The sequence below is a fragment of the Trachypithecus francoisi genome, unplaced genomic scaffold (assembly GCF_009764315.1).
Source record: "Trachypithecus francoisi isolate TF-2019V2 unplaced genomic scaffold, Tfra_2.0 Lachesis_group3, whole genome shotgun sequence".
NCBI lineage: Eukaryota > Metazoa > Chordata > Mammalia > Primates > Cercopithecidae > Trachypithecus > Trachypithecus francoisi.
This window is the reverse complement of record NW_022681468.1, coordinates 115,631,148-115,644,885: the sequence shown is the minus strand read 5'-3', so window position 1 is coordinate 115,644,885 and position 13,738 is coordinate 115,631,148. Positions and strand designations below refer to the sequence as shown.

General features: G+C 43.0%; 1 protein-coding gene across 8 annotated transcripts in view; it reads right to left on the bottom strand.

Moving 5' to 3' along the window:
• Positions 1-13,738, bottom strand: part of NPTN (neuroplastin) — a 73,831-nt gene that overhangs the window by 24,409 nt on the left and 35,684 nt on the right. For 5 of the 8 annotated variants that reach the window (XM_033189448.1, XM_033189447.1, XM_033189445.1 and 2 more), the window contains exons 2-4: positions 12,256-12,603; positions 7,212-7,383; positions 2,766-2,860 (exon numbers count right to left, since the gene is read on the bottom strand). In XM_033189448.1, the coding sequence (XP_033045339.1) occupies positions 2,766-2,860; positions 7,212-7,383; positions 12,256-12,603 (615 nt within the window). Of the gene's footprint in view, positions 1-1,308; positions 1,371-2,741; positions 2,861-7,211; positions 7,384-12,255; positions 12,604-13,738 lie in introns of those variants that run through there. The other 3 variants (XM_033189451.1, XM_033189452.1, XM_033189449.1) reach the window with 2 other exon arrangements.

The window sequence follows — 13,738 nt, the reverse complement described above, 5'->3', positions numbered from 1 at the left end:
GAGAATTTAAAAACCTGCTTCAGATACATGGCCTCCCCCACTACATGTAGGTAACTCCTATCCTCCAAATTTTCTTGACGGAGATCTACAGGCTTTGGTTAAAAAACATGACCATCTTGGCTCTGTTCCCAGGCCACCATCCCTCTCTCTGGTTCCTGCAGCCTTCTTTTCTTTTGTAGACCACAGATAACTCAAGGTTTGGTAATCTGACAGATAATGCCCAGTCCCTGGCTAGGCTAAATCACTTCCCACAGTGCTGAGCCCAAACACCACCCCAGAAATGTTCTGAAAGACAGGAAAAGGCAGATAAGAAAGAAATGGCTGACAGCAGAATAGACGCTGAAGAAATATATAGCATGGTCTGAATTATATGCCCTGATGTGCTGATTCAACATGAGGATGAAGGATGTGGGAAAACATTTTCTCTAAGCCACACAGGAAGATACTCAGATTCCTTTCAGCCAAGAGGCCACTGATGTTCTCGGAATCTCTTTGTTCTCAAGTACAACCACCTCTTAACTCTCTATTACTCAGCAGATTTTTCAAATTGCTACAGCTATAAAAAGATAACTGTCTCTTATCACCACCCCAGAGACACTAAGGGAATAAAATGTGAGTTTCTATTAAAATGTTTTGGGAACTAACATACAGACATGTACTACTCTAAATGCAAGGCAGTTTTTCTACCCCAACCACAACTGGAAGTGAGCTCAGAATATGATCCTGGGCCTATGGCAAACCTTTAAAAACATATACTGAAAAAGTGAAGTGTTCACAGTCTTTACCAGACTCAACTATCCATAACTTGGAAGACAAGACATTAAACATTCAGCTCTTTTCTATCCAGGTGTTGGGGAGAGAAGACAGAATAGAATTCTTTACAAATTTTCTTGAGAGAGAAACACACAGTATATCTATACAAGGTGGTCCAGAATATGGTTTAGGTTATTTATAAAACAGAATTCTCTCAAGGTCTACTTCTGTAAAACCAAGATACCACCACCGGCCTCACCTTCCTCATAGGGCTATTTGTACAGTGAGAATGCAACAGTGCACAGTAAGCACCTTGAATATAACATGTAAGTTGTAACTTGCTCTGATAATACTCCTGGCCTACAGCATCCTATTCTCTGACCCTGGCAACTGCTGCTTCCTACCTGCTGAAGAGAATATGAAGAAAGATGCCTCTAGGGCCACTAAACCCCACTTTCTTAAGCAGCCAAACAGATGGAAAAACCATTTCGGTTTTCACTCTTGAAAGTGCTATTTAAAAATCATTAACTCAAAGTCACTAACTATTACAGTTAGTTAGGACTAATTATCTCAGGTTTGGGGAGCACAATGAACTAGACACCCCACTCTTTCCCTCCCTCACCCACCCTGCCTCTTTGCACTTGGACTTTGTGCCAAAGGCTCAGCCAGGAATGCAGCAGGGCCTCAAGTCTCACAGAGAAGTCTCCCTACACAATTCAGCTCACCTAGGATGGGGAACGCCCTCACTGGCTTAGAGAAAATGTTTTCCCACATCCTTCATCCTCATGTTGAATACATGTGGCATTCTTCTAAAATGGGTAGAAACCAAGATTTCTCCAAGAAAAGCCACTGAAAAACTGAAATGCCAAGTTCTCTGGCCCACTGTGACCTGTAACTGTAACTCCTTTAGGCATTCAGAATCAAACTGGCAGATGGAGGAGGCAGTGGCCATCCCTACATTAACTCACAAGTGAGGGCTGTGTCACCAAGATATTACTTTCATTTAATAATACCATATAATGGAAACCTTGAATGTGTCTAAGCCTTTCTTGAATCTGCATTCTTAATCTCACAAATATTTTAGGAAGACCTGAATACTTATTATATGGGCCCTTTCCTTCTCCTAAACTTGTCCTTCTAGCTTCCAGGGATAACTCTATGGATTTAAAGAACAAGTCGGTGTCCTTACTAAGCAAAATGAGAAAGACTGAAAATAGAAAACCTGACCTCAAACAGTAGCCCTGCCTCCTCATGATCATTTTGTGAGAGTAGAAAAAACACTGGATTGGGGGTCAAGACCTGTGTTCTAGAGTAGCTCTGCCACAAACTCACTGTGTGACAGAGAGCTAGAAGTTTCGCTTTTCTGGGTCTCAGATGCTTCTCTGAAATAACATAGGAAAGGTGAAATTTATGATGTTGGGTAGCTCCAACTTTTATAGTTCTGTTTGCCCTTCTTGGAACTTTCTACTACTGCCTCGTCTTTCAAAGGTTTCTATTACAATTCTAATGAATTATCTACAAACAGCTGATGTCCACTCTGCACACTGTACCCACTGTACCTTCCCCCTCAATTCTGCTGGCCCACAGAAGACCTATGTAATCATACTTGTAAGGCACTGACCTAAGAGCTTTACAAAGCCTTGGGCTATAGGAGCTGCCAACATTGAAACATTTTTGACATATAAAAACAGCAATTTTATATAGTTCAATCTATTAACTTATTTAATCCTCCTAACAAACCCATGATGTAAGTACTGCTGATATCCTCATTTTAAAAATGAGGAAAAGGAAGCAAAGAGAAGTTAGTAAACCACCAAGGCCACACAGCTAGTAGATTTTGGGGTCGGAATTTAAACCCAGGCAGCCAGGCTCCTGAGCCTGTGGCCTAACCATAACATTAAATTGTGTCTTGACATGGAAAGAAGAGGAGCTTGAAGACTGGGACTCCAGACCAAGGTACTGTCTTGGAAGGAGAGTGAGAGGCTCACACCACAGCCTCTGCTGGGTTGTACCTTTCACTTCAATGGTGGCGTTTGCTTTAGGAGCGCTGACAAAGTGATATACGCAGTGGTATTCGCCTGAATCCTCAGCTCTCGGCTTATTGATCCTGCAGAGATGAGAAGAAAAACCAAGTGAGGAAACTGGGAACGGTCAGAATATACAACAGAAGGAGAATCAAAGGGGCAATCCGGGATCCTGCTCTCCAAACCCTCAATGCAACTCACCTCCTTCTAACTAAAAGCAAAAATCCCTCTCTATGCATCCTAAAACATTAATGTCTTGCTCTTTACAGGGTGCCAAGAATACAAAGATGGAATGGCAACATGGTCCCTAACCTTAGGATGCTCTGATCTATTGGGAGAAACAAAATGCAAAAGAAGTAATCAAAATAGAAGGATGTCCAAAGTACTATAGCTTATATTCAGATATACAGTATAAAACCATCACAGCTGGGTGTGGTGGCTCACCCCTGTAATCCCAGCACTTTAGGAGGCTGAGACGGGTGATCAGGAGTTCAAGATTAGCCTGGCCAAGATGCTGAAACCCCGTCTCTACTAAGAATAAAAAAATTAGCTTTTTTACAAGGCGTGTGGTGGCACACGCCTGTAATCCCAGCTACTTGGGAGGCTGAGGCAGGAGAATCACTTGAACCCGGGCAGCAGAGGTTGCAGTGAGCTGAGATCACACCAATGCACTCCAGCCTGGGCGACAGAGCAAGACTCTATCTCAGAAAAACGAAAGCAAATAACAAAAATCACTAAAAACCTCTTGTTCACCTGGTGGTTCCAGTTAGATAAACAAGAAGAGAAACAAACAAACAAAAGCACAAGTTTTCTGAGCTTCTCCAAAGACCTTGTTTTGGTAGTTCTGTTCTTCCTACCTTGTCCTTTAGTAGCATGCCTTTCCACAAGTCTACTCGCTAACAGGACCCAAGCATAAAGAAAAAGAAAAAAATCTGCCATCAGAGCATCAGCCATAGACATGCAGCAAAAAGTCTTATGATAAACCCCAGGGCCCTACATGATCTGGCCCCTGTCTATATCCCTAGCTCCATCCCATGCCACTGTCTAGCTCTTCTAGTCTCTCTTCAGTTTTTCAAGCACCAAGCTTGTTCCCACCTCAAAACCTCCACACAAGATGTTCCTTTACAGAGAATGCTCTTCTTGCCCCTTAGTCTACCTAACTCCTTTTCCATCAGGTCTTGGCTTACATGTCAGTTTATTCCAGCCCCAATCTAAACGTCATCCCTTTCCACAACATTCTCTCTCATACTACTCTGTACTTCTTCACAGTACTTATCATGTGTGTGATTATGTATTTATGTGATTACTTGATTAATGTCCAGCTTCCCAAGAGACCAAGTTCTATGTGGACAGACACTGTTTATTCGGCATACTATCCCATACCGAGCACCTCGCCTGGTGCCTGGAATACAACAGGGGAATGAATAAATGAATGAATTACTGAGTGAACACAGAGTGAATATCTGTGCACAGATTCAGATCAAGTTAAGCAGAGTGACAGGAAGGACTGTAAGAAGAGTGTATGGGTCAGGCGCGGGGGCTCACACCCGTAATCCCAGCACTTGGGGAGGCTGAGGTGGGTGGACTGCTTGAGCCCAGCAGTTTGAGATCAGCCTGGTAAACATGACGAAACCCTGTCTCTACAAGAAATTAAAAAACTAGCTGGGCATAGTGGTGCACGTATAGTCCTAGCTACTCGGGAGGCTAAGAGGCGGGAGGATCACTTGAACTTGGGAGGTCAAGGCTTCAGTGAGCCATGATCATGCCACTGTACTCCAGTCTGGGTGACAGAGTAAGACCCTGTTTCAAAAAAAAGAAAAAAAGAAAAAGTAGTATATATGGCCAGAACAGCACTTCATCTCAATCACACACACAGGGTGATCCCAAACAAGCTTTCTTGCCCCTGAGGGCCAACTACACATCAACTCAGTACACTCTGGCCTACAAGCACATACACCAAACATGTGCAGAAAGGTCAGTGAGTAATTACAGAAAAAAGAAAAACAGCAGCCTCCAGATCAGAGGATAAATGTTTATATAGGGCTGAGCTCTGGCTCTTTTGCTTAGCGGTTAAAATATGATACTTGTGATGGTCAAATCTCTACTGCACTATTTAATGTCTAAGAAAAACTCCTAAACTCAACCACTCACTGGCCTAATGCATTTATCCATCTTATATTGCTCATTCCAAAAAGGAAACACAGGTTAAGAGACTATGGACAAGGAGAGACATAGCCTATCCCCAGGACTGTCTCAAGATATCCACATAGCAGCACAATATTCTGCGAGAAGCAGTCAAGGTGTCTTCTCAATGTGACACGATGCCTCTTCTTAAATCAGTATGCTCCCAATTGGAAAACAGACAAGTCAGCTGCTCTTATCAAACAAGTGTTCCAGAGTTTGAGGAAGGAGCAGCAGCTCTTTCTTCAGGGCTTAAACTAAAGTTCTTTGGGTCTAAGCCCTGAAGAAAAAGCTGCTGCTCCTTCCTCAAACTCAGCCCTGAACTTAAGACTGAAGTTCTTAGACTTCTAAGTTCTTTGAGAAATACTTGGGAAGATAACTCCTACACTTGAGTACATGCCTATAGGCTCAAAATCTCCCCACACCATTCTCTTGGACTAGCTATTAGCAAGAAATTAAAGCAAAGGGATAACATCCCCTACAGGCTGGGCAGAAGCAGGGTTCTGAAATCGGCTCTTCAGGCTGACTTATTAAGTAGCCCAAGGACCTCATCAGTTGTTACTCCACAAAATGTAGAATCCCTGAAAAACTCTAGAGATACACAACACCCCTGGAGAGCTTCAAATAAGTTGAGGGAAAAAAAAAAAAAGAGAGAAGAAGCATTTTATAAAGTCAGGCTGAAACTTCATGAAGTTAAAGCTTAACACTTTGCAGGCAATAGTACAAGACCCAAGAGAAACATGATTGGATGTCTGCTATCTTAAAGGAGGTATTATAAAAAACAAGTCTGAGGCTGGACGCAGTGGCTCACGCCTATAAATCCAGCACTTTGGGAGGCCAAGGTGGGAAGACTGCTTACACTCAGGAGTTCAAGACCAGCCTGGGCAACACGGTGAACCCCAGTCTCTACAAAAAATACAAAAAAAAATTACCCGGGTGTGGTGGTGTGCACCTGTGGTCCCAGCTACTGGGGAGGATGGCTTGAGCCCGGGAGGCAGAGGTTGCAGTGAGCTGAGACCGCACTACTGCACTCCAGGCTGGGAGGCAGAGCCAGACCCTGTCTCAATAAAATAACAACAAAAAATCAAGTCTGTAAAACTAATGGACAGAACAAGAAAAAAATGCTTTTCATTCCACCTAACAATTTTATTTGATTAATCCTTTCCAAACTATGAGGAAAATCGCTGAGGCTAAATTTCTAATTTTTTTTTTATCAGAAGAAACTACAGTGGAGATAGATTAACTACCTTGCCACTAAGCGAATGGCATAGCAGATAAAATAAAAGCAATTCTAGAAAAATTTCTAGAAAATCAGAAGACCTGGAACCTAGCCTTGGTTCTAGAACTTACTAAATACAGTATTTGGCCTTAAAGCAGCCAAGAGTCACTCTTTCCTTGCTTGGGAAAAAAGGAGGAGCCACAGATTCATTTGGATCAACTAAATAAGGGGTGTGAAAAGGTCTGAATGCTGCAATATCCTGCAGAATGCTCTTGCCATCACGGGTACACGGGCTTTCCTGGTCTCACTTCAGTGCTCTCTTTCTTTGCACTGCATTAACCTTCTAAGCAGGATTAGCTGATTCTTTTCCAGACAGTTTTCAACCAGGAACAAACTATTCTGAAATATGGGGTGCCATGTGTTCTAGATATTCCAAAAAGCACCAAATATTTGGGTGCTGGCTAACTCTAGCCAGCAAATATCCTTCTTTCTTCAAAGGATATTTCCAGGCTACCATCCTCACTCCAGATCATTCAAGAGCCCTGCATCCGCTGGTCCTTATCAGGTTACAGTGATGTTACACACTCCTAAAAGGGAATTCACTAGGAAATCTACCCAGTGGAAAGATGGCTTAGGGAGATGTCTTGCTCTACAGTCACAAAGCAGACTTCAATCTGTTTCTTCAAACCTAACTTCGATCTGACTGGATTAGGCAAAGAGACTACATTCTAAGTGTGACTCTCCTACTGACTAGTATTGTTACCCTGAACAAATCACTACTTCATGGCCTCAGTTTCTCTATGATTATAGTGAGGGGATAATCTATGGTTCTCAAATCTGGCTGCTCATTAGAATCCTTTGGGAATCTTTTCTAGACTACTGGGCCTTACCTGAGATATACTGGATTGGACTCTCCAAGGGAGAGCCAAATATATCTCATGTCCCTCCTGCATGGCACAACTATGGATTACGAATGTCAAGTAAGCTCAGCCACACTCCCTCCCACCTTCCCAGGAGCTGCCCACCCTTCTCACCTGTACTCCATGTTGCTGGCATTCTTACGAGTGGCACTCAGTTCCACCCCATTCTTTGTCCAGTAGCTGTATGTAAGGGTGTGAGAGCTGGAGGTGAGGTTACACTGCAGGGTGACAGGGAGAACAGGGCTGTCTCGAATAATGACCTCTTCACTGGTGACAATCCTTGGCTCTGTAATAAGAGTGCACAATGATAGGGGGCAATAGTCTTCTATCCTCTGTAGCCCTGGCCTGAGAACTGGATGGGGTAGGAGGGGGAAACTAGAAAAAGAGGGAGGGCAGACAGGACCACATGAGGAATTTCACTTTACCACTTTGGAGGAAGTCAAGAAAGGAAAAACAATGATTATAAGCAAATGACCACTAGCGCAGACAACAGCCTGAAGACCAGTTGGCCTAGACGTGAAAGAATGGGAGTATTACGGGTGCTTGTACTGGTAACAATCCACTTATGCTTTTGAATACCACCTTTTTAAAAGAACCACCAAACAATTCGGATTCAATTAGAAAACCAGGTTCCACCTTGTCGTTCTGAAGACAAAGGCCATATCATTTATATACCTATTATAATATACTCCCTATTGTGTCACTGGGCCTTGGAACAGTAATAATTAGATAATACAAGTATAACTTTCCCCACATTTAAATGTTAAACCTATGGCAAAACAGCCATGGCCATTATTTATGCAGAAAAAAAGACACTGGATTCTAAAAGCATACTTCCTATTGGAAGTCACTTGCATTTTCCAAATTTTGTGGAGGCAAAATTCTTGAAAAAGCATCATCAGTTCTTCCTCTCCAGCCACACTTATTCCCAAAACAAGTTTTTTTTTGTTTTTGTTTTCCAGAATTGCACTTTAAAACACATTCCATTCTGAGAAAATACAACTAGAGTGCAATATTGTGTTGGTATTATGGGCTCCTAGAATTTTAGGAAGGCCCTTAAGAGTTCATTGAATCCCACTCTTAAATTTTAAGAGCTGGAAAAGTGAAACGATTTGTGCAAGGCCATAAGTATTACTAATGGCAAAGCTGGGCCAAGAAGACGTATCTGACTGAATTCTCTATCCCTGCCCCCCAGCCCCAAGACCACCCCCGCCACCTTTTGTCCTAGGACATACTTAACCTCTGGTTCTATTCTGTGCTTAGATAACCAGGGATCACTAGCTTATCTACAAAAATAACCTACTTGAGTCAAATATTGTAATACATTGAACAGAAATGCTTAAAATCACTCTATATTATTCCTGAAAGTTTCATCTTTAAAGCACTTTGAAATCCATCACTGTATTAAAGTCAAGACATTTCTAGGTTTGTTGTCTTTTGTTAATGTGCTTTGTCTTCATTATTTCCCCAGGCTTAGTTTTCTCTACTTTTGATCAAACATCTCCAGGTTAAGTCTACACTAACCATCTTTTCCCAACCACAATAAGAGGTATTTGCTATTTGTTTTCCAATTCTCTCTCAGAAACCCTTGACTGACTTCCCATTTCCCTGTGTCTAGTCACTTCCTGTCTACAGCTCTGCAGCAGCTCCCCTCACCATTTTATACAGTATTGTGCTGAGCCTTAACTTGAGGAAAGAACTCTCTCCCTCCATGGGAACTAAGGTGCTTGCTATTCAGGGAGGGGGAAAGCATGGGGAAGTCGTGGGATACCTGGAAAATGTAATGTCTTAAGGACCTTCTAACTGATGTAACATTTCTGATTTGTAGAGTTAATGTCTTTGAAGAAACTTGTAATAAAGCAAAACCTTAAGTTTGCTCAATTAACAAATTAGTTCTATTTTCCAACTCTGGCAAAAGGATAACGGTTATCTTCCATTCAGCACTGGTCCTTATCAGTAACATCAAACAGGGTCTCTATGTACAGATAATGGAGGCATAGCAGCCACTAAGACAGAAGCAGATGCATGTAAACACGTTAGCGCAGTGGTGTCCCATGGTTTCCAAGACACACTGGACAGAAGCCAAATCCCTGGGCCTTAAGAAGTCGAGCAGAAACGGCTGCAAACCCTGCAATGGAAGGCGCACACACACACCATCAGCAGAAAGCATCACAATTCCAAGAAAAATCAAAACCAAGCAAAAACAAAAGAGAAAAAGATAGAACCAGTACTCCACAGAAGAGAAATTAAAAAAATATAAAGGCAACATTAAAACCCAAACACACTTTTAGGTTTTTACTGAATTTTTATTATCCAATTTCATTTTCTGTCCCACTTGGGACTCTCCTTCTGGCTATTCCTCTCAGATTGCACTGAGAAAGGGTAAACTCTGAGAATGAGGCCAAGAGCTTCCAGATGTTTAAATACAAGGAGGCCAAAGTAAATGCTACTCTTACCTGTGGCGATGCAAATGACCACTGCAGCTCAGGGAGATTAAGAAGTTGATGAAAGCAACCTGGTAGACTTTCTGTCAAGAATTCTTGGAAGGCAAAGGAAAGCACTTTTTCCCTTAAGTGTTAAAGATCCAGGAGAGAGTCAGCTGGGAGCAAGTGGATAATTTAAATAGGTTTAAATATGATTCTGCACCATAGGAGGGTTGTGGGGTAGGGTAACCTGCCTCCTGTGATTGCTGTATATGAAAAACAGTGCTACACCAAGTTCCTTGGCCATGGTGCCTCATCTGCATTCTGCACCAGGATGAAGGTGGGGCTGTTATTTTTGTGGCCAAGCGCTGCCCAGTCAAAGTCCAAGAGAGATGAACATTTAGGAGAAGCTCAAATGTGTTTACCTGCCACTGATGTCTATTTAAAAGCAGTGGATAGGAGACCCTTACCCTATATGGCCAGAGAGATACCTAAAAACTGGGCACACTTCTCTTCCTGCCTTACATACTCAACGAGCTCTGGGGAAAGTACTACCAGGAGGTCATTCTTAGATAGAACACTTGACCTCCCCATAGAGGCAATGTCTTTTGGGATGCTGAGATCATAAAACAATCCAATTAGAGTTGGATCCAGGGTGTTTGAAAAAAAAAAAAAAAAGCAGCAGCAGCAGCAGCAGCAACCTCCTGGCTCTCCAAAACAGCTAACTAGGGTTAACTGACTGATGGGGAAGTCTGAAGAGAGTCTAGCCAAGATTTGGTTCAACCACATGCAGACAATTCTAAGTGAACTGGGGTAATCCTATGTATTCTCGGGATTGGCAGGTCAGTATCCCAAAGCCACATCTTTTTCTAGCTCCTTGGCATGGCCATTCTAGCTACGAGTCAGGCTCTTGGAAGTACAAGTGCAAATGCCCAGCCCAGTCCATATCTATAAACTTCCACAGACCTTTGTGGCCATGTAGGTAATTCTGCTTTTATAAGGAAAGGAGCAAGGGGGGCAGGAGAAGGAGGCGTGCAGGGGGAAATATTGTTAAAAAAAAAAAAAAATCACTGGGTTAATGTTCCCCATTTTCACACAGACAAAGTTTTCTTTTCCTCTTTCCAGAAGCAGGTTCTCTGATTCAACAGTGCCAACTGCAGCAGCCTCTCCTACCACTGCCCTACAAAGGACTCTTTTTTTACCCATAGGGATCTTCAAGTGGCTACAAAGAACAGACACTAATTTGCTGTTTTCCATATAAGTATATAGACTCAAGGCCCATGTCTTACGACTTTATGTATTACCAAATTCATCATCAAAGCAAGATTTTACTAGTCTTACTTTCTCTAGATCAATTAGCTCTTTAAGCTAGAACTGGCTATAGATCTCTCATTGTGTCCTCAAAGAAAAGGTGAAAACCCCAAAGGATCTTTCCAAAAGTGAATGTCCCCTCAATTATAACCAAGTTTGATGTGGGGCCAGAACTCTTCTTGGCCAGGAACATTGGTTCTGTGGTGGCTTCTCCCTCCCTCTGCTTCCCAACGTAAGGTAGGAAGTCACTTTTGAGAAAGAGAGAGAAGTGGCCACAAAAGTCCCAGTATCATACGTCTCACACATACCTGCTACAAGGGGAAGATTCTGAGCCAGCTGGTCAGCTCACCCCATCACCTCGAGAAACCAGGTTGGAAGTTAGTTTCCTCTTTTTTCAAGACACAAAGAAAGGGCCAGTGTGAGTGGTCCCCACACTATGTCTGGAGTTCCCATCCTCTGGGATAAAGCACACTGTGCCAATAGCTACTCATCAGAGTCAAACCATGAACAGGAATCAACTGCAACTCTGACTTCCAGACAGTGTGATAGGTTAAAAAATAATAATTTGCAGCTTAGTGTGACCTGACTCCTAATAGCAAAACATATGAAGGAAGTCCCAGGCGGCTGCTTTTAAAGAGGAGACTAATTAGCAGGCCCAGTGAGGAGTACACTGCTGCAGTAGAGGGCTGTTATCAGAGAAGCAATGCCACGGTTTTAGAAAAGAAAAGGAGCTGGAACTATGAAAATATCCAAGCTTACATGCCACCCAACAACCAAAACATACCACCACACTGTACCCATGGCAACATTCCCATCACAAGATGACACCAAGTCACAGTAAGGGAAGAGGCTGGGTAGACACAAACTTAAAACCATAGAGGTGAAGGCAGCTACTTAGAGAGCTTCAAACAGAAGAACAGAAGAAATAAAAAGTAGTTAGACTGGGGAAAGAAACAAAAATAGAAAGGCACCAGAGAAGAAATCAGCAAAAGTATAGCAGGAAACCTACTACAAAATCAAAGGGGAGGGAAAGAAACCATTTCAACACTACCCTCCTTGGACCGCCTGGTTTTGTGAGTTTTAATTTTTTTTAAGCTTCCCAGTTCTCCCCCCGCAACTCTCCCCAACACAGATGATTTTGGACAGTCACGGATTTCCTCAAGTTCTTTGTTCCTGAGAAGAAAGACACAGAGAAGGGTTGGGGAATAAGGGAGGCAGAAAGGACGGCAAAGAAAAGAAGAAAAAAAGTTGCCACAGATGTTTTCATACACTACAACCAGAAGGGTCATGGGTTTGAAAAAAAAACGAAGACAAGGGGTGGGGTAAGTGATCATACTGGGGAAGAGGGAAAGGATGCAGAAGGGAAGGGTCATTGGGCCACCTCTAATGACTACAGTACTACTACTGTAGGGTGCTGGACTCACTCTGAAGGACGCTTATGGTGGCCTGGGCTCGAATCCATGTTATGGAGGGGTTTTGCCTCAAGTCATTCCTCTTGGGGTCGTTGCTGGCCCTGCACTCGTAAGTCCCAGAGTCCTCCAAGGTGAGCCGGGTTATTCTCAGCACACTCACGCCGTTTGACCCGTAGGCGGTGTTTACGGTGACACGGCGCTTCCGAGCACCGTCCCACAGCTGTCTGAAAGACTCTGCCCGGTTGACTTCTGCGTACCACCACTGGATCTCTGGCGTGGGGCTCCCGACCACGTCACAGTACAGCTCAAAGGCGTCCCCCGTGAGCTTAGTTTCTGACATGGGCGACTTGACAAACCCAGCTAGAGGGAGGGGGAGCAGGAATGCAGTGACAGGCCAATCAGAAAAAAAAAAGAATCAACAGGTGTTAATAGTAATTTAAAGAAAAGAAAAGAAAAAAGCAAATGAGTTGCAAAGAACAAAAAAGGATTCATTTTTAAACTATAAAGAGACAGTACAGCAATTCATACAAGCTTTTAGAAGAAGAACCACACCCTGGGAAGCTTATGAAGCAAAGGCAGGCTAATTACAAGCTGGGGCAGCCCAGGTGCTGGCCAGGCAGAAGCAAGCCCACTGGAAAGCATTTTAGCAATGGGGCCAGCTGGTAGGAATGAGAAAGCCTCAGGTCTTGGGAAGAGCCTCTTTCCTTAAAACACAAACCATTTATTACCTTTTCAAACTCAGGCAAGTGATGAAAGATAACCAGAAGAGGCAGTAGTTTTATATGCCAAATCAGGATCTCTCTTTTGGATGGGTAAACGCTTTATTAGAAATGCAGTGTCTTTTGCAAGCCTCAACAAGAAGTATTAACTGACCTACTGGTGCCTTCCCTTGGGATTCAGAGTCCAAATTTCAACTGAAAGAGTAGCAAATTTATCTCTCACATAGGATTCTATCCTGGGTTCAGATTAGACTTTCTCCACCTCCTAGTCTTCCCTGGGCCAATGGCAAACAAACAACCCAGTTGTCTATATTAGGCAGCCTCTTCCTGAATGCAGACCCTCAGTCTCAGGAGAACAAGACAGTCTGTACTTCACACCACAGTGAGATATATTAATACTTTCTGGGTCAGCTCAGAAGTGGGACCAACATTCCCAGCAACCCAACTATTGCCAGCAAATGGAGGGACTGTGCCCTCCGTAACCCCAGGGATCCATTAACTAGAAAAATCTGAAAAGCTATGGTATTTGACAGGCTCTATACAGTTGAATTGCCTGGCTTCTAGAAGCCAGCTCAGAAGAACGAGAAATGTACACTGATGAATTAAACCAAACACTAGGGTGAAGGCCAGGCCTCAACCAATACTCTCAGGAACTGCCCAGGAACTAAAGTTGATGCCTACCTCCAATTGCCCATAATTTGCTTAGGGTTACACTTCCGTAAGACAAGGTGGAAATGGCAGAAAGAGTTAAAAAAAATTCAGGCTTAATTTAAAAA